Source organism: Vicugna pacos, chromosome 7, assembly GCF_048564905.1.
Source record: "Vicugna pacos chromosome 7, VicPac4, whole genome shotgun sequence".
Taxonomy (NCBI): domain Eukaryota; kingdom Metazoa; phylum Chordata; class Mammalia; order Artiodactyla; family Camelidae; genus Vicugna; species Vicugna pacos.
Genome location: NC_132993.1, coordinates 60,082,208 through 60,101,013, shown reverse-complemented (window position 1 = coordinate 60,101,013; position 18,806 = coordinate 60,082,208). Strand labels below are relative to the sequence as shown.

Sequence of the window (18,806 nt, the reverse complement as noted above, 5' to 3'; positions counted from 1 at the left end):
GCAACTGATCTCTCTGCCTCACAGCCCTCTGACAATTAAGCACTTGGTTTTAGGCAAATAAAATGTCAGCCACCATTAAACAGCATATGGCAACAATATGGCCATTCCCTCTCTGGGACCAGTTCCTCCCCAGAAGAGATGCTTTTGAATGCAGGACCCCTAGCCCTCCTGCCCAGGCACAATGGCTAGGGAGCAGGCAGAGTGCCACATACAGAAGGACACAGGCAGCCAGATCACATTTGAACCTACGGGGCCAGCTGCCAACCAGCAGTGACCAAAGGCTGTTTGCCCTGGGCATCTGGGTCTGTGGTTAAGGGAAAGTACCATCTTTAAGCTGGCCTGGGTTAACTCCATAAAATAGAAAACAGCCCCCACAGCCACTTAAAGAGGGGTTGGGGCTGACTGGAATTGAATGCAGTTGACGTGCAGTGAGTAGAGGGAGACGTGGAGGATGGGGTCCCCACCCCGACTCGTCTCTGTGGAATTTCCTTGGTGAATGGGGTAAAATAAACTGCCTCTTCTCAAAACAGGTGAGGAGGCTGCGGAACCCTGCTTCAGTGGGTCGGCTCATGTGCAAGTGGCCATGTGGCAATGTGGATAAGGAGGAGGGGTGCCTTTGTGGGGATGGCCAGTAACCAAGCCGTCTGCTCAAGGTTAGAAAATAAAGTTTCTTGGGGAGCCTCTGGGTGACCACGACTGTGGAGGATGCCAGAAATTGTCAGTTGAGATAGCCTGATCCTGAAAACCTTGTTTGTCCTGATTTGGGGGAACTGTAGGATGTAAATAATTAAAATGAGATGCTTGTCCTGTTGGAAATGGTGGTTCCTCATGTAATAATGTCCGTGTTACTTGTGTTGGAATATATACAGGTAGCCTCCCTAGTTTTACATGAAACTTTTAACATATGAGCTTATCATATTTCCAGGACCCTAATTTGATTATCAACATGGCCTTATCAATGAAATCATGAGCCTTGAAAAAGCACAGTTCAAGTGTAATACCAGGAAAGCTTACTTAGATTAGACAGTCAGCATTGTCCAAAAATTCTTGTTATTTTTCCACTCATGTAAGCTACTTGATTTGAATGTTTAAAGGCCATATATTATTTCTCCAAAAAAAAAAACATTCCAAGGCCCTAATATTTTAAAGAAGAAAATAAAATACGTAAAAAGTTAAAATTACAAAAATGTCTATATACACACGCATTCTTATAGAGCCAAGAGTAACAAGGTGGGGAAGCTTCTTGTTTCCAATTAATCTTGTTTGTCTAAATGGTATTAATCATGCAATGCTTTATTATGGCACTGAATAACTGAATTAAGACACAATTTTAAATTCCCAGGGAAGTGATGAAATTTTTAGTAACATAAGTATTATTAATGCTTTTCATAGAATATGTCTTCAGAAAATGTGCTGTTGAAATGAGAACAACAAAAGCCACATGTTTTAGTGTTGTCAGTCAACTTTTCTGGAATTCTTTTTCACTCTACCCACCAGATGTGACTCAAAGGATGATGCTGTCCTTGGCCTTGATGCTGACAGTCAGTAAATTCCATGACAGCTGGCAACAACGACTAGATCAGTAGTTGTGTGAACAGCACGAGGTTGCAGGGATCTTTCTAAGACAGTTTACTCCTGGGGGGGCTGATGCAGACTTGCTGCCTGTCAGGGCCGTAGTGGCTGCGAAACTGTTCCCGTGTATCTTAAAGGAGCCTACACATTTAGATGAAAAATAAATTCAGCCAGTCATCCAAATGTTTGCCACCATTACATCAAACATCAGGGTACTTAAAAACATCTCAAGAAAAGACTAAATTCCAAACTTCACATCTAGAGAACTGAGATCATTCCACCTTCGATTTTACATATGAATGATAAGTATATCAAATGTGGTACACCCCGGGAATCTAAGCATTTACAGTCTATAGTACATAGAATATATATTAAAATTAATGTACTGAGCTTAAAAAGTAAGTGAAATTGATGAATGACATAACTGCTCCACCATTCCTAATTTTCCAAATAAAAAATAAAAATACTCTTTTTCCCTCATGGAGATATTGTAAAGATTAGTTTGCAGCGAAACAACAAAGACTGGTGCTTGAAAGTGTTGTTACTCCTTTTTAGCATTAATCTGACTTTTTAATCAAATATAAATAGGATTCTGAATTCGAGATGGGATTTTGTGACATTAAAATTTTTTAAAATGATTTTTAAAACTTGGTGCTATGTGTTTGAATGAATGAAGTGTGGACAAACTAATGAATGAAAAAGTAGGAATTAGAGTTCTCACCTTGCAAGATTGAATTCTAGTTGATCAACTGTATTTCTGTTTTGTAGAAATACTTCTACTGTTTATTTTTCTCTAGTTTAGCCTCTTAAGAAACTATGCAAGGTTTGGAGCAGCATTTGCTGGGATTTAACTGAAACACGGAAGCAATCAAGTGGTTGAACTCTGGATTTTTCAAATTTAATGGCATTCCTTTATCCATATTGATTGGAGCTTTGGTAAATTCAATTGTTGATGCCACCTGGATAATTTTAAGACTTTTCTGAAGTTTTAAAGAAAATGTTTCCAACATAGCTCAAGCAACATAAGAATTTCATCAGTTCAAAACTAAGAATCGTTTCTGTGGGATGTGTAAAACAAGAAGCTGACCAGCATTATTTTCTTTTTCTTTCATTCGGTATCATTATTGAGAGTTATTCTTGAACTTTATGAAAACCAGATTGGGGCATAAGTGTGTTTGCCATCGATTGCGTTCAAGGAATTAGAACTGAAAATCATTCAAACTAGGAAAATGTGACATTGAAAAGTAGTCTGCATTCTCCATTCTGCCTCAGGGTATCTGAGACTTTCTGACTAGAAAGGCTTAAGCTGATAGTAGATCTGATTTTTTTTTTTTAATGGACAATTAGCCTCCCAGTCAGAAAGAGGTCATCATTTCTTTTTCAATGACTACTTTGCTGGCTTATCAATTACAACCTTTATCCTTTGCTGTTGTTGTTGCTTGGAAAGCTGTGATTTCTCACTATTGCCCACAGAAAAAAATTCAAACAGTGCCTGCCATTCCAGGCCCTCTCTTGTCTGGCCCAGACGACCTCTTCAGCCACATTTCCTCCTCTGTACTTTTTCCATGCGAGCTTCTTCCCAGCCAAACCAGACTGTAGCTGTTCACCAGACTCTGTTTTGATGCCTCCAGTCTTTTTTCCCATTATCCCATCTCTCAGGAATCGCTGTTTCTTTTCCTTTCCATTATGCCGAACATTCCACATACATCAGGGGGTAATACATCCCTTTTTGTGAGGTCTTTCTAACCATCCCACCCTTTCCACTCTCTTCTTTCTCCCTTTTCCTAGCTGAAACAAACCTTCCTCACCACTCCCATCGCACACACAAAGACTCACATCTGTATCCTCACGCACACACACACTCCTATGATCTAGTCATGGTATGTATCATCCTCAAGCCTGCTGCTTGTGTGTGCAAGTTGTGTGCAAGGATTTCAAACCCAAGGGACAAGTAACCACAAAAATCTACCTTACTTTCCACTTGCCAAACCAGGTACCTGTTCACATGACTGTCCATGCAGACAGGCATCTTTTTCTATTCTGTATAAAGGCATGGACTAGCGTTTAGGGATGAGCAGCATGAATGCCTTTTCATTCTGTTTTCTAGGGCAATGAGTACCTTAATGTTCCCCTCAATGCCTTTTTTACCCATAAGATTATTCATTGAGCTGAATTGAAAGGTTGAAATATTTATTAAAAACAATTACTTCCTCATAGAAATGCAACCAAGGAAGGTAGAACAGGAATCAAGATGGACTTCTTAGCAAATGTGGAGCAGCCAACTTGTCTGATTTTAAATGTATCATGGTTCTGTCTCAGCTAAGTAATTTCCTATAAAATGTAGTGCCCAGTAGTCTTCTGTGGAATTTTAGAAACCACATTCGTGATGCTATGACAGACCATGGCAGAGTTGGACTGAAACCCATTTCTGACTGTTTGTTAAAATAGGCAAAGAATAACATTAAGAATTGTCTGAAGTGGGCAGGCTAAGGGTCAGGAGAATGCCTGTGGGAGGCGAGGGGATTTAGGGAGGAACCAGTTGGATCAGTCTGAGGTCAGTGTACTTCCTAGAAGTCTACATTAAGCCAAAGACAAAAGACAGAAAAAAGCACCCACTCTCAGAGTCCTCAAAGCCTTGCCAACACTGTACGGAGTATAAACCAACGTGGACAGGCCCCCAGAGACAAGAATGGCTTTGTAAAGGCTTTAGCGGAGAATTAATATTAGTTCTGATGCAGTTTTATTGATAAATGGGAAATATCCACAAACTAAGGGTTAGAGACCACAAAACAAGGATGTGCATAAGATAGGTTTTATGCCTATTGGGTGACATGGCCAGGACTTCAAATTTCAAGTTTCAAGGGGTAAACGTTGGCCAGCCTCTCCAGGGAAAGTCTGTGTCCACGTACAGTGTCCTACTAACTCTGCACCTAAACAGTTGCTCTGTGTTTGCCAGCATGGGTTGAGTTGATGGGATCAGCTGTTTTCGCTTCAGAAAGAAGCGAGCCTCCAACCGTTTAACAGTATACCTTTCTCCTCTTTCCCCTCACAGTCGTCTGTGATGTCAGTCTGCTTCGCTCGTTTCCATCCCAACTTGGTCGTTGGTGGGACTTACTCGGGCCAGATTGTCCTGTGGGATAATCGCAGTCATCGGAGGACGCCGGTTCAGCGGACACCCTTGTCAGCGGCTGCACACACGGTAAGTCACATCCCTGTCAGCCACCCAAGCCCCACAGGAGGGGATAATGGACAGAAGTCTGGATGTTGTTAGTCACCCTGAGCGAGACGTAGCTCATTTATAGTGACTGCACTCTCACTGACTAAAGGAAGGTGAGTGGAAAGTACGTGAAGGAAGCACTGGGTTTAGAGAAGTCTCTTAATAATCGACAAGTTTTAGCACGTAGAAGGGATCTCTTTGGATATCCCAAAGGCTACCAGAGAGGATGACTTAAAACAAAGAAAAGACACAGGGAGAAACCTTGGAAGAGGCATCTGTGAGATTGTTTTCTCAAAGAAACTTCACATTTACATGTTAAGGTGGAAACTTGTATTTTCAAATAGGCCATGAAGAGTAAGCATTTTATGTCTAGGGATGGTATGTGGGACTTGGGCCAACAGGCCTTTTCCATTTGTGTTTTGAGGGAATGCTATGACTTTAAATTCTGGAATGCATGGTGTAAGTCTCAGTGGTAAAGTCTACAGTGACAATATAATCCCTAGGGTTAAAAGTCAACATCTCAAAACCATTAGCCATAATTTAGCAGAAGAGGTTCAGTATAGTGTTCATAAGACAACTACTCTGTCATTTCCTTTAAGAGAATGACAGGTGTGTTTAGCAGTTAGGAGGAATGAGGAGACAGGCATGTCTCCATCAATCTTTGCTACCCTGACATTCTGGAGAACTGATGTCCTTTCTCTGAAATGCCCAAATTATGCCCAAGGATACAGCTCTACTATTGTTTCGATTTCCTTAATGTGGTTGCCTCATTTGTTTCATCTGCTGGCCTCAGAACCATCTTGCTTTTAAAAAAAAAAAGGACTGCTAGCTGCTTTAGCTGAGACCACGAAGAAGAAAATTTCTTCCACTCTTGTAAGATTGACAATGGGAAATGACAAATACCAAGTCAGCCTTAATTCTGATTGACTTGGACCTAAGACACATGCAGGTGAAACTAGTTCTTGGGAATCTTGGAAAATTGCTGTTGTCTACCCAGTTTCTCCAAACTAATAACAGGAAATTGTGACCCAGGAGGAGACGGGCTTGATGCAGGTGTCTGCTCAAGGAGTGCGAAACCACTTCTTGGCTCTCTGTGCATATCTGGTGTGTTTGTGAGCATACCTTCTGAAATTTCAAGAAGTTATACAGCCAAATATTAAAACATTTAGCTCTAAGCTTTAGGGGAGAGTGTAAATCCACGAACTCTTCCAAAGTAGTCATCTTTTTTTTTCAAGTAACTTAGGATATGATCACCACAAGTAAAATACTCTTATTGTCAGAGTGACATTATTTCTGTTAGAAAATAACGTAACATTTTTTTTCTCTTTTGCCGTGTTTTGTTGAATCCACAGCTCTAAGTGCACAGTTAAGTTTGTGACTGTCTTTCAACTTCCACTAATGCCTGGCTGATTGGTACCAGGATCAAAAGTGGTTAAGAAAAAAGAGGCCCACCACAGATTACTAACTAATTTCCTTTCACACCCACCACACATATGCATTTGGGACAACAGGAAATCCTAATTAAAGCCAAAACCTCCTGCCCCACAGTAAGTTTATTCCTAAAAGAAATAAAAACAATCTGGCATCTATACTGGAAAAATGAGCTGAACCGTTGCTTTTTTCTTTCCATTAAGTAGAGTGATGTGTGTTTGTGTGTGTGTGTGAGTAGGCATGCCCACGTGTCTGCTTCTGTTCTGGTTTCTTTACATCTCTCTCTTTTCTTTTAAACTGAGTTTTATTACTCCTGAAAGCACAGGCCAGTAGTCCTGATTAAAGCCAGGGAGGGGCTACCACACGCATTCCTTCCTAGGCCTTCGGGGCCCTCTACATCCTTCTAACTGCCTTCTTTCCCCCTAGACCCACCCTTAGGAGTCCTGATCCACTAGGGTTTTGGTGATTTGTGTTGATGCTCTGGGGTTAGCAAAAGAAACCCCATTGGACTCTGGCTGAAAAACACTAGGTGGATTTGAGGTTCGTAGCAATGGCCCTTGCTTTCCCATTCTCTAGCTTCCTGAGTCTCTCATGTTCAGGTGAGAATTTTTCCCATCCATTCTTCCACTTGAGTTGCACACAGAGCATGTGTGATTTGCATTTGAGTTTGCCCACGGCTGTAGGTTCCACATACGCCAGAGACCTGGGGAAAAGAATTGTCCACAGTCCCACCCCACCTCATAATCCTCTTGATAGAGACCTGATCAGGACAGTGTTTAGGTCCTTGTCTCTCCTGTGCTCACCGCTGCCCAGACTCATTAAGCTCATTCATTTGCAAGTTTCTGGAAGGACATGGTACAAAAAAAGACGTGGGGATTTGGTTGACCGTCCATCAGCATGAGTAAAAGAGGTGATGCAGTTGCCCAAAAAGAAAGTGTCATCTTAGGATGCATTAGTAGAGGCCTTTTTTTTCTTTAATAAATCACATGAGAAGTGACAATTCAGTGCTCCCTGAATTTCTATATTCTGTTAGTCAGAATATAGACAGACAGTTGTGTTTCATTCTCAGAACTTCACTGGAAGGGGAACTCAGACAAAATACAGCGTATTGAAAAGAGAGTGACCAGGATAGGGAAGGTGTTGAAAACCAGATACTCAAGGAACAGTTGAAGGAGTTGGTGATGATTAGTCTGATAAGACAAGACTAGGGGAGAAGGAGTAAGATAACAGTGGTCTGTAAATATTATTTTGACTTGATCTATGTGATGTCAGAGGGCCCTGCACCAAAAGTATCTCCCTGAGCTTTCTTTATCCCCACTGATGGAGGAAGAATTCCCCAGGAATTTGTGCTAAAACTGGCTGATAAAAGGAGTTTAGGCAGAGTTTGGACCACCTCTTGGTCGAGACAGATGAGTAGCTGCCCTTGATGATTACAGTTCCTTCTGACCAGGAGTTTATATGATAATAATAGTTTGGGAGCCATCCTTTATACAGTATCAACTTTCCAGTATTGAAGATCGTTTCGCTGTTGTTCTGGCTAGGTATTATGGACAGTAACTTATCAAGAGAGAGACTGTCCACTCTCTGCACGGAGAAGCGTCAGCTGAGTTGTGGTTTGGCCACTGATGGCTAAGCCGGCTGAAATCTAACCCAAATTACTGTAAGATTCTGCTGATGCTAACCTCCCATTTACTATTTAATATGCAGCTGCAAATGATTTTAGCCCACCATTTCGGATTCTACGGAGTGGGATAACCTTCCTGAATTATGATAAAAGGTTAGAGCATCTTGCTGACGATTCCTGGGATGTTTAAATGACCTTTCTCAAAGCCCTGGCCAAATCTAAGCTCGCCATGCTTCCATGCTATCCTGAATAACATTTTGAAAAATAAATCTATGATTACATCTAAATTTTGCAGCAACATCAAAGAACTTAATTTTTTCTTACTAGGTGCATTGTGGCAATAACTTCCAACACCAGTATCTCTCCCTCCAATCAAAGAGTTAAGATGAATATTAACTACTTTTGATAAAGAATGTTAATGAATGTTTGCCACTGTGGTTGTAATGCACTTAACTCCAGATTTAGTAACACTTACTCCTTCCAAAAAGTCAATCACTCTACCCTTTTGAAGACTATCTTTTTCCATCACTCACGATGAGTTTAGAAGCCAAACTATGCTGTGGAGGCTCGGTCAAGGAATACGAGGTCCCCTCCCTGTGCTGCTTCTGCCCCATCAGTCCTCTCTTGCTCCCACTTTCCTCAGCTCCACTGCACTGTGTCTGACTGAGCTAGGTGCAGCTTTGTGTTTCCACTGCTCTGTGTTGCTGCCAGAGCTCTTAAAAAGAAATCAGATTCAAATCAAAAGTGGGAAATGACTTGAGGCTTGTATTACTGCAGGATTATGTCACTCTTTAATCCTTGTTTTGGAATTGTGTTTGACACTCACATGTAAGCATTTCCTCTTGGATCAGTGTCTGACCCTCCACATTTGTTTCTTGCAGCATCCCGTGTACTGTGTAAATGTAGTGGGGACCCAGAATGCTCACAACCTCATCACTGTCTCCACTGATGGTAAAATGTGTTCCTGGAGCCTGGACATGCTTTCCACTCCACAGGTGGGTTTGTTTTCCCCTACACATAAGAGCATCCTGGTTAAAAGAGATACCTGCCTAATGGAACATAGTTCCTTAAAAGCCTAACCCTCACATCCTATAGGAGCTAAAATCAAGGGGTGCACTTGAAAGAGTGGGGCCTGTTTTCAGCAGTCTCCTCTCGAAGCCAAAACCCATTTCCTTTACCACAAATCATGTAATTATTGTAATACGTTAATCGTAGGTCAGTTTCAAGTGAAAATGAAATAATCCATTTTAAAGCATAGTAATTATGAACGTTGCCTGTGGTATGAATTGTATGAACCCTACAGTATTGTTTAACAAATGCAAATGGGGTTGCAGCTCAGCAGAGCCATCCCTGACGGGTACTTGCCTTGGAGAAGAGGTATCCCCGCAGAACAAAAATCCAAACCCTTGCTTGTGTCCATAGCCTAGACAACTGCCTGTGTGCTTGAAGAATTTGTCCAGCCATCCATTTGCTCCTCTGGAACGTTTGTTAGTGTGGCTCCTGCCATTCCTTGCTTAACAAGTGAGAAGTCAAAAATGAAGAAGTTCCAGCGTTTCCAAACCCCTCCTGATGACAGTAATGGAAGCCAAACTCAGGAGCAGAAGTGGAAGAGACTGTTGTGGGGAGGCTTCAAAATGCAGCTTTCAGAATATATGTGTGTACACACACACATACAAGACCACATACGCACACATACATACACACAACCACACACACACAAGACCACACATACATACATACATACATACATACAACCACACATACATACACACAAGGCCATACACACGTACAAACACAAGACCACACACACATACGCAAAAGACCACACAAACGTTCGTATTCTTTCAACATTTCTTTGTGGGGGAAAAAAGTACTTCACTCACCTCCAACTAAAAACAGAGAAGAGTTTTCCTGTTATAGCTTTTGACCAAACTATGAGGAAACATCAAGGATAACTCTGAGTGTTAACATTTTTATTGCCTTTCCTGGAATAACAATCCTAGACTGTCTCTGCCACAATATTAGAAGATACCTGAAGTTTCCAGATACATAAGGAAATGTGGAAACTGAAAAGAGCCTCTCATAAGTCTCCACAAAATGCAGGTGTAGAGAATACTAAGACTAAATAGGTTCTCTTTATAATTTTAGTTGGTGGAGAGAGAGAGAGCTAATAGGCTCCTTACAGTCTAAGTCCCTCTGTTTTTTGCTGATCTTTAACATTTATACAAGTTGGGGGTTGTGTGTGGGTATTTTATAGCTTTGTATTAAATTTCGCAGCAATCTGTTGTTTTCTTTTAAGAGCATAGAGATTACAAACAGATATGAGGGAACCCTCTAATTAGGAATTTTTAATTGCCCATTTTGGTGATTTAAATGTATGTGTTTAGGTTAAAGCCAGTCGTACGGGACTACATGGCCAATTTTATTAGTTGTTGCACGGCCGCAGACTCCTGTCTCTATACAGAGGCGGAGCATTTCTGGGCATGGCTGCGCATGCAGGCAGACCTGGGAGCAGACAACAGTTGCTCTGTCCCAAGTGGGTGACTGTCCCTTCCTGCTGCTAAGTTTAGCAATGAAACAGACCACCAGAAGGTCCACTTCCCTGTCTTGCATTGTCACAGCATCCTCTCACTAATGTACTCACTGTGTGTGGATCTCAAACTGCGAGCACATCACATGACCATGTGGTCTGTGCTTCCCAGACTATTAGCATGGGCTTGCGATTTATTGACCCCCAGGCAGTGATGACTGGGTTTATTTGCATAAAAAAGACTAAACTTCCAAATACAATGACAGGATCCCCTAGAACTTTTTTTGAAAAATTACTTAAGTTGCACAAAGCAGTCTGTTTGGTGTGAATAGCCAGAAATATCCAAGGATATTAGTTGTACTTAATTACTCTTCACCATTTTTAAACTTAATTCCACAAAATGTCTTTTAAAATCTAGTTTAATTCCTGATTTTAAAAAACTTAATAATTTATTTAACCCGATGTATCCAAAATGTTATCATTTCAACATATAATCAATATAATACTTTTAATGAGATACTCTACAGCCATTTTTCCATAGTCAGTCTTAAAAAGTGCATAATTTACATGCTGACTCACCGACACTAGCCACATTTCAAGGACTCAATAGTCACATGTGGCAAGTGGCCATCATGGTGTGCAAGCACATCCTTATTCCTGGTTTTGAAAATCATGTTAGATAAAATAAAGCCTCTCATTTACTATTTTAAAGACTGATTTAAACACTAGTTTTTACAGACTTACAGCCTACATATTCAGTGCCCTTCATGAAACCTAGTCCCCGTTGAAATCTGGTTTTTATGACCCGAGTGACAACGTTCTGGTTCTAGTCCGTGGAGGACACACACTCCTGCTTTGACAAATGTGCTTAGTACATCTGATATTAATACATGTGTATTCTCACGAACAATTGATTTTGAAAATGTTTGTAAATACGAGGGTATTGTGTGTTTTATTAAAGCCTGGGGCTGACAAGTGTAACCATTACAGTATTATCTTTAGTTTCTGCACCATTAGTTTCAAAATTCTCACCTGTCATCTCTGCCTGACTTAAGAAGCAGCAGCACACGCTGATGAAATCCAGCCGGCCTGAAACCAGAGATACACAGAAGCATGAATGTCAGGGCAGTAAAGCGTGGTTTCTGGCACAGCCGGGGTCTTTTGTAACGCTGTGTGAAAAGCAAACAGACGATTTAGTCAAATGATTTTTCCGTGCTATCTTTGGCATGGCAAGGAGTTGACAGAGGGAATGTAACCATGCCATATTTTGGTAGGAGAGCATGGAGCTGGTGTACAATAAGTCCAAGCCCGTGGCTGTTACTGGAATGGCTTTCCCGACGGGAGACGTCAATAACTTCGTGGTTGGCAGTGAGGAGGGTACAGTCTACACGGCCTGTCGTCATGGAAGGTGATTTTCTGTTTTCTTGCCGATGACGTGTTCTTCATTTCCGAAAGTCTTTTATCACTTTCTGGATTACAACCACTTTGCATTATGAGAAAGACATTTCTGGAGAAATGCAAATCACAGCCACACATCTTTGTTAGTTTATAGCATCCATCTGCTCTGGTCATTAGCCATTTGTAAGCCTCTGATGGTTCACATTGCCTTGGGGAAGAAAGTCCACGCTTAGTGCATCATAGAGGATTCCTGATAGCTAGCCCTTCCCAGGCTCAGCCTTCAGGCTCCAGCCACACCCCCACCCCAAAAATCGCTGATCCTACCACACCACACCTCTGAGTTTGTCCATTCAGCTTCGACTGCTGGGTCTGGTGTTTCTTCTTGGCCTAGTTAACTCCTCTTCATCCTTCAAGAGCTGGCACAAGGGTCTTTCCACATGGAAGCCTCTCCTGTCTCTCTTGGGCAAAGAAAATCATTTCCTCCTTTATGTTTCGGTAGAATTTTCATTCCACTTAGTCACTCATTCTTTCAAAGAGTGTTCACTAAGAACCTCCCGTGTGCCAGCCTCCATCACATCGTAAGGATGCAGTAAGGAAGAAAACAGACCTGGCGTTCATATTCTGGTTGAGAGTAAATGACAATAAGCTAGTAACGATAAATTAATAAATAATTAAATAATTTATTAAAATTGATAAAAAATAAATAAACAAGTAAATATGTGGTTTAAGCACTGTGGAGAAAATTCAAGTAGAATAATTGAGGTAGGTAGGACTACAAGCTGTCAGATAGGTTTATTATTTCGTATATTTTTATATGTGTTTCTACATTAGCATTAATTACATTTTATTTCAACTACTCACTTATCTGCCACTTATCTCTTACTAAACTTTATCCATTCATCATTAATTTCCTGCTCAGTGCCTGGCACCGAGTAAGTGAGGAGCTACAAATCTATCTACATACAAATCAATAACCAAACAATACAGAGAAGTGCCTTAGGGCCCTGCCTCCCAGAGGCTGGGGTAGTATGAGATACACAAGGCACCTCTGAGATTCCAAGTCATAAGAACTGTGTCTTGATTGAGAGATTGGCAGATGCTCCCGGGAAAACATCAGGAAGAAGTAGAATCCAATAATTTAGACTAGGTCGTGAAATTGCAGGCAGGACTTAATGAGCAGACTTGTATCTTTTGAAAGGTTTACCATGTTCACCTTGGTGCTTGATTTCTCTTTCATGTTAATCGTTCTAATTCAATTGATTCTTCATCTCTTGCACTAATCACAGGGTGTTTAGATTTAATGATGCACTAGTGCAAGTTCATACTCATGTTTTTGTAATTTGTAGAAGTAACAAGCATCCTTGGCCCAATTTAAGGTGCTTCCACTCATACAGCACGAGCTGTGACGTTCCTGCTGTGCTGCACGTAGACACAAGTGGTATTGTCCCTGCTCACGTGACTAAAAATGACTAGGATGATATGCCTCATAATTCCATGGCCAGTGGTCCTCCTTCCTAAGTACTGGCTAAAGCCACGCATTAAAGTGATGAAAGCATAAAAAATCTGATAAAATTGTTCATTTATGCAAACACTGCATATCCACTGTCAGCAAAGTGTGTTGCTAGATGTTGCCAGGCATGCAGACATCACTTAAACCTGTTTCTACCTTCAGGAATCTGATGATGGTGGGAAAGGTAAACACAGAAATACCTGCAAGACAGGGAGTAAGTGTCACGAGAGAGGCACAGAGAGCACAGTGGGCCAAACGGATTCACAGGTTTATCTCCGTGTTTATTAGAATCAGTGGGGCGTAGGTTCAGTTGACTTAACCCAGGGACTTAATTATTTGTGAAGGCTACAGAACATGTTCATTGATAACTTTGAGATTAAAAAAATTTTTTTCTAATGTGAATAACTGTTTGCATGATAAATATTTTTGCTCTGTGGCTGCTGTCCTTCCCAAGCACCATCAGAAGATGCTCTGTGGTTCAAAAGAAGGGTACCTATGGTACAAACCACAGCTCATTTTACAATAAGCTTGGTGTTGCTTTTTACATCGCTCTGTCCATCTGAAATATAAAAATACAGATCTTAGGAAAGCTGTAAAGTCACAGGCCTTAGGCTTCATAGTAATCTTAAGTGGGTCATATAGGGCTGCAAGAGAGAGGTGAAGAATTTCTATTTTTCACCTAACAGAGAAGGTGCAAATCCACTTCCATAACTTAAGTAAGGTCCTCGTTTTGCACCCTGTAAACCCTTTCAGGATGCTGTTAAGAGCAAGTGGAGTCTCACTAGGGGCCACTTCAAAGATCAGTTTCTCAAGTTCTCTTGAACAAATGTAAATGATCACGTGTGGAACTGCTGTTAGCAGTTTCGCTTGGCATAATTCTAGAGTGCCTGTTACACAGAACACATGCTGCAGCACTGGGCTTGTGATTTCCAGTTCTGCTCAGTGTGCTGACATGTATTGGTGCTCCAGAAGCCCACGTTTCAATAACTTAATTCATTTGCACTCTTAGTGATATAATATTTAGATTTCACGGTCCCTCAGTTGTTGGTCTTATAACCTCATGCACATTAATTTTTAAAATATAGCATTTTGGTGTATTTTCTAATTGAGTGCGATTTGGTGCAGACTATTGTGTCGTAATCGGAGGTTGGAAATAATCCCAGTTTAGCTAAAGCTACGTCAGTGGATAACTTTGAAACTGTGTATCACTGTTTCTCAAATGTGCTCCTTTGGGGAAAAAAGACATAAGTTTGTCTCTTTCTTTGCTCTTTTGTTCAGCAAATGTTTGTTAAGCGCTTCAGCAAATGTTTGTTAAGCACTTCCTGTACGCTGCACACTTGGCAGTAAGAAAAACAGCACCAGCCCTTATGGAATATACATTTAATGGATTTGTAAATGTCTCTTGTGCTTTCAGTGAAAAACATCATTTTCTCCATATTACATTTATAAATAATGCCTATTATTTTCTAGTGACAAGGGTTGCCACTAAGTTTTACATTTTCAGGTATGTCAACTGTATTTAAGAAATTTTCTTGAAGAGATAAGTGCAGGTATTCAAAAGATGTATGGAGTGTTACAGCCAATAGGCTCCCCAAAAGGAGGTAAAATGGAAGTTGTGTAAAATGTATCACAAGAATAGAATCATCTTATTATAAATATGAAAGCCTTGAGATCTAAGTATACAGGTGACTTGGTATCCAAATCCCCAGGGAATTGGTTCCAGGAGCCCCTGAGGATACCCAAATCCAAGGATGCTCAAGTCCCTTACCTAAAACGGCATAGTACAGTCGGCCGTCCACACCCGTAGTTCCGCATTGTGGGTACAGAGCACCAGCTGTACATTTTCCATCAAAGTAGCTGCATCAGCAGTGATGGGGGGAGGCCCATCAGTGAACATTCGCTGAACAAAACAAAGGAGACAAACTTATCTGAGCAGTTTGAGGAACTACTGAAAAAGGATTAAATGGTAAAATTTGAAACTAACTTCTGAAAATTGAGAAGATGTTATTGCCCCATATTGTTTTTTAATCACCAAGAGTAGTATAGCATTTTCTTTCTTTCAAGATAGCTATGAAAGTGGTTTCACATCTGGTCGTTTATGGCTGTTCTTCTGAGTTATGGAGAAGTAATCATAGAGAGACAAGCTTTTTTTTTTTTTTTTAAAGCAGTCTCTGCTTTGCCAAGGTCACTGAATTTCTGCTTGTGTGTGGTCTTCGTGCAGCAAAGCAGGTATCGGGGAAGTCTTCGAAGGTCACCAGGGACCAGTGACGGGAATTAACTGCCACATGGCAGTAGGCCCAATCGACTTTTCACACCTGTTTGTCACATCATCATTTGACTGGACCGTCAAACTGTGGACCACAAAGGTAAGAAAACCTTGATATAAGTTCTCAGGTAATACAGAGGTGAAGAGGACAGTTTGGTTTCCTGGGAGGAGGTGTAGGGAACCTGAGGTCTCGTCCAGGAGACCTGTTGTTGGGAATTCGTATGGCCTCTGGTGAACCACTCTGCCTCAGAGCTAGGTAAGGCTCACTTTCTCAGTCCACTTTATTTCTTCTAACATATATAAGTAATACTTGAGAATAATCTCTTTATAAAACTTCAAGCAATTCAAACAATGAAAAAATTAAGTCCTCCTTCAGCAACACCAAACTGCCCGCGACACCTCCGCTGTTTTCTGTTGATTGCCCGGAGCGCGGCCTCACTTAGGTTCATCTGTACCTTGTGAAATACAGGGCCTGGGGCTTGGGTTTCTTGGGTTTTGGCGTTTGGGTGTTTGTTTTTGTTTTTGAGCTTTTGGTGGTTCTTAAGCTAGTAAATGGCACTGTCTTATTTGTACTTGCAAAGGTGACTGACCATGCTTGAGAGCAGCTAAAACTAGGAAAGGCCACCTGGAAGGAAGGTGCAGGGAAGAAATGATAGTGGCTTAGATCAGTAGTTTGGGATGAAGAGAAGTCAATGGATTTGAGAATCATTTATGAGGTAAAAACCACAGAAATTGGTGATTGATTTGATAAAAGAAAAATGAGAGTCAACAGGAGGGAAAAAAAAAAAAAACCCCAGGTTTGTGACTGGGGCGACTGGAGATCTGTGGTGACGTTCACTGCACTGGATGGAGAACACGGGAGGAGGGGCGTGCCAGGGAAGAGCAGTGCACAGGTTGGATTCAAGGTGCCTGGGAGGCACAATTCACCATCTCCGCTAGGCAGTTTGATATTTGGGACAGAAGCAGAGGGATTGCCCTGGGCTGCAGGTACTAACTCAGTAGTAATCAGAATAATAATGATTATTAAGGTCAAGGGGTAGATTTTAAAAGAAAGACTAAGACACAATCCAGAGAAAGAGGAATGTTTAGGAAATAAACAGGAGAGTGGAAGAAGAAAAGGAGATTAAAAAATAACAGTCCAAGAAACAAGAAAAGAAAAATTAGAATCTTTTTAGTGTGTGGCTTCCTGAGTGTTAATGGAGAGGGGCTGTGTCATGAGGACAGACTAGGCTCTTAACTGTGAGAAAAACTACCACACTTCAAGATTAAAGCTAAAACTAAGTTGAGAAACCTCTTTTCAACTATGAAATTGACACAAAGCCAGAAGATAAAACATACTCTGTGGAGAGACTGAAAGAAACCAACCATTCTCATAGTGTCATTGGAACTGCAAATGGTGCAACACTATGGAGGGGAATTTGGCAATATGTAAACAATGAATGCGTATTTATTCCTGAGAGAGCAATTCCTGCTTCTAGGAATCTATGCCAAAGGTTATACTAATAAAAATAAGAAAGTGATGTATGAAGAAGGATAGTCATTGAAAGACTACCTTGAATAGCAAAAGACTAGAAAAAAAGCACAGAAGTCGATCAGTAGGACACTGGCCAAGTCAAAAGTAAGGTACATCCACATGAGGGAGTGCTATTCAGGTATAGTGAGAAATGAAAACATCTGTATACTATTATGAAGTAATCTCTAGGACATATTTTTAAATAAGAAAAGTGAGGTGGAGAAAAGTGTAGAGTATGTGATCATTGTTTGATATTTTTTATATATTTTTAAAAGTTAGAACTATAAACCACACATAAATTATAGAGAGACAGGACGCTGAAAGGAGCAAAGATAATAGCTATATTTCTTTGAATATACTTTGTCTATACATTGGATTTGGGAACCATGTAAATATTTTACATAATTATGAAACAAAATAGGGAAAAATTTTAAATTGTTTCTTAAAAATTTTGAAGTAACTTGAAATGAATCAACCTTAGTGTGGTTCAGATTGGAGGCAAAACCTTACAGTATGGAACAATTCTAAATGACTTTAAAACCCTATATTTTTTTAATTGAAGTACAGTCAATTATAATGTGTCAGTTTCTGGTGTACAACACAATGTCCCTGTCATGCATATTCAAACATGTATTTATTTTCATGTTTTGTTCATTAAAGGTTATTACAAGATATTGAACATAGTTCCCTGTGCTATACAGAAGAAACTTTTTTAAAATCTATTTTTATATATAGTGGCTAACATTTGTAAATCTCAAACTCCCAGATTTATTCCTTCCCACCCCCTTTCCCCAGTAACCATAAGATTGTTTACTATGTCTGTGAGTCTGTTTCTGTTTTGTAGATGAATTCATAGTGTCCTTTTTTTTTTTTTGATTCCACATATGAGTGATATCATATGGTATTTTTCTTTCTCTTTCTGGCTTACTTCACTTAGAATGACATTCTCTAGGTGCATCCATGTTGCTGCAAATGGCATCATTTTATTCTTTCTTATGGCTAAGTAGTATTTCATTGTATAAATATACCACAACTTTATTCAGTCTTTTGTCAGTGGACACTTAGGTTGTCTCCATGTCTTGGCTATTGTAAATAGTGCTGCTGTGAACATTGGGGTGCATGTATCGTTAAAAATTAGAGTTCCGTCTGGCTGTATACCCAGAAGTGGGATTGCTGGATCATATGGTGTGTCTACTTTTAGTTTTTGAGGAATCTCTATACTGTTTTCCATAATGGTTGCACCAAACTACATTCCTACCAGCAGTGTAAGAGGGTTCCCTTTTCTCCACACCCTCTCCAACACTTATTGTGGACTTTTGAATGATGGCCATTTTGACTGGTGTGAGGTGATACCTCATTGTAGTTTCGATTTCCATTTCTCTGATAATTAGTGATATTGAGCATTTTTTCATGTGCCTATTGGCCATTTATATGTCTTCACTGGAGAATTGCTTGTTTAGGTCCTCTGCCCATTTTTGGATTATAAAGCCCTGTACTTTTGACTGTAGATTCCAAAGGAGATATATGTTAGGTATAAAAAGGACTACCAAAAAAATCTGTAACTACTTCTACTACTCCTATTGCTGGCGGCCATATTGTTACTATAACTCTGTTACTTTTGTGTTTGTATCTTGAGATAAATTAAATGACTGTGTTGATATCATTGAGAATTGATATTATCAGCTGTGTTGAAAGGAGATAAAAATGTACAAAGTTAAGTAATCCTAAATTTGAGTTGGACGTAT

General features: G+C 40.3%; 1 protein-coding gene across 9 annotated transcripts in view; it reads left to right on the top strand.

Annotated features, from left to right (window-relative positions):
• The window catches only part of DYNC1I1 (dynein cytoplasmic 1 intermediate chain 1), a 435,553-nt gene that overhangs the window by 353,133 nt on the left and 63,614 nt on the right, over nt 1-18,806 (top strand). For all 9 annotated transcript variants that reach the window (XM_072964956.1, XM_072964954.1, XM_072964953.1 and 6 more), the window contains 4 exons: nt 4,625-4,771; nt 8,726-8,839; nt 11,649-11,782; nt 15,504-15,648. In XM_072964956.1, coding sequence (XP_072821057.1) covers nt 4,625-4,771; nt 8,726-8,839; nt 11,649-11,782; nt 15,504-15,648 — 540 coding nt within the window. The remainder of the gene's footprint in view (nt 1-4,624; nt 4,772-8,725; nt 8,840-11,648; nt 11,783-15,503; nt 15,649-18,806) is intronic.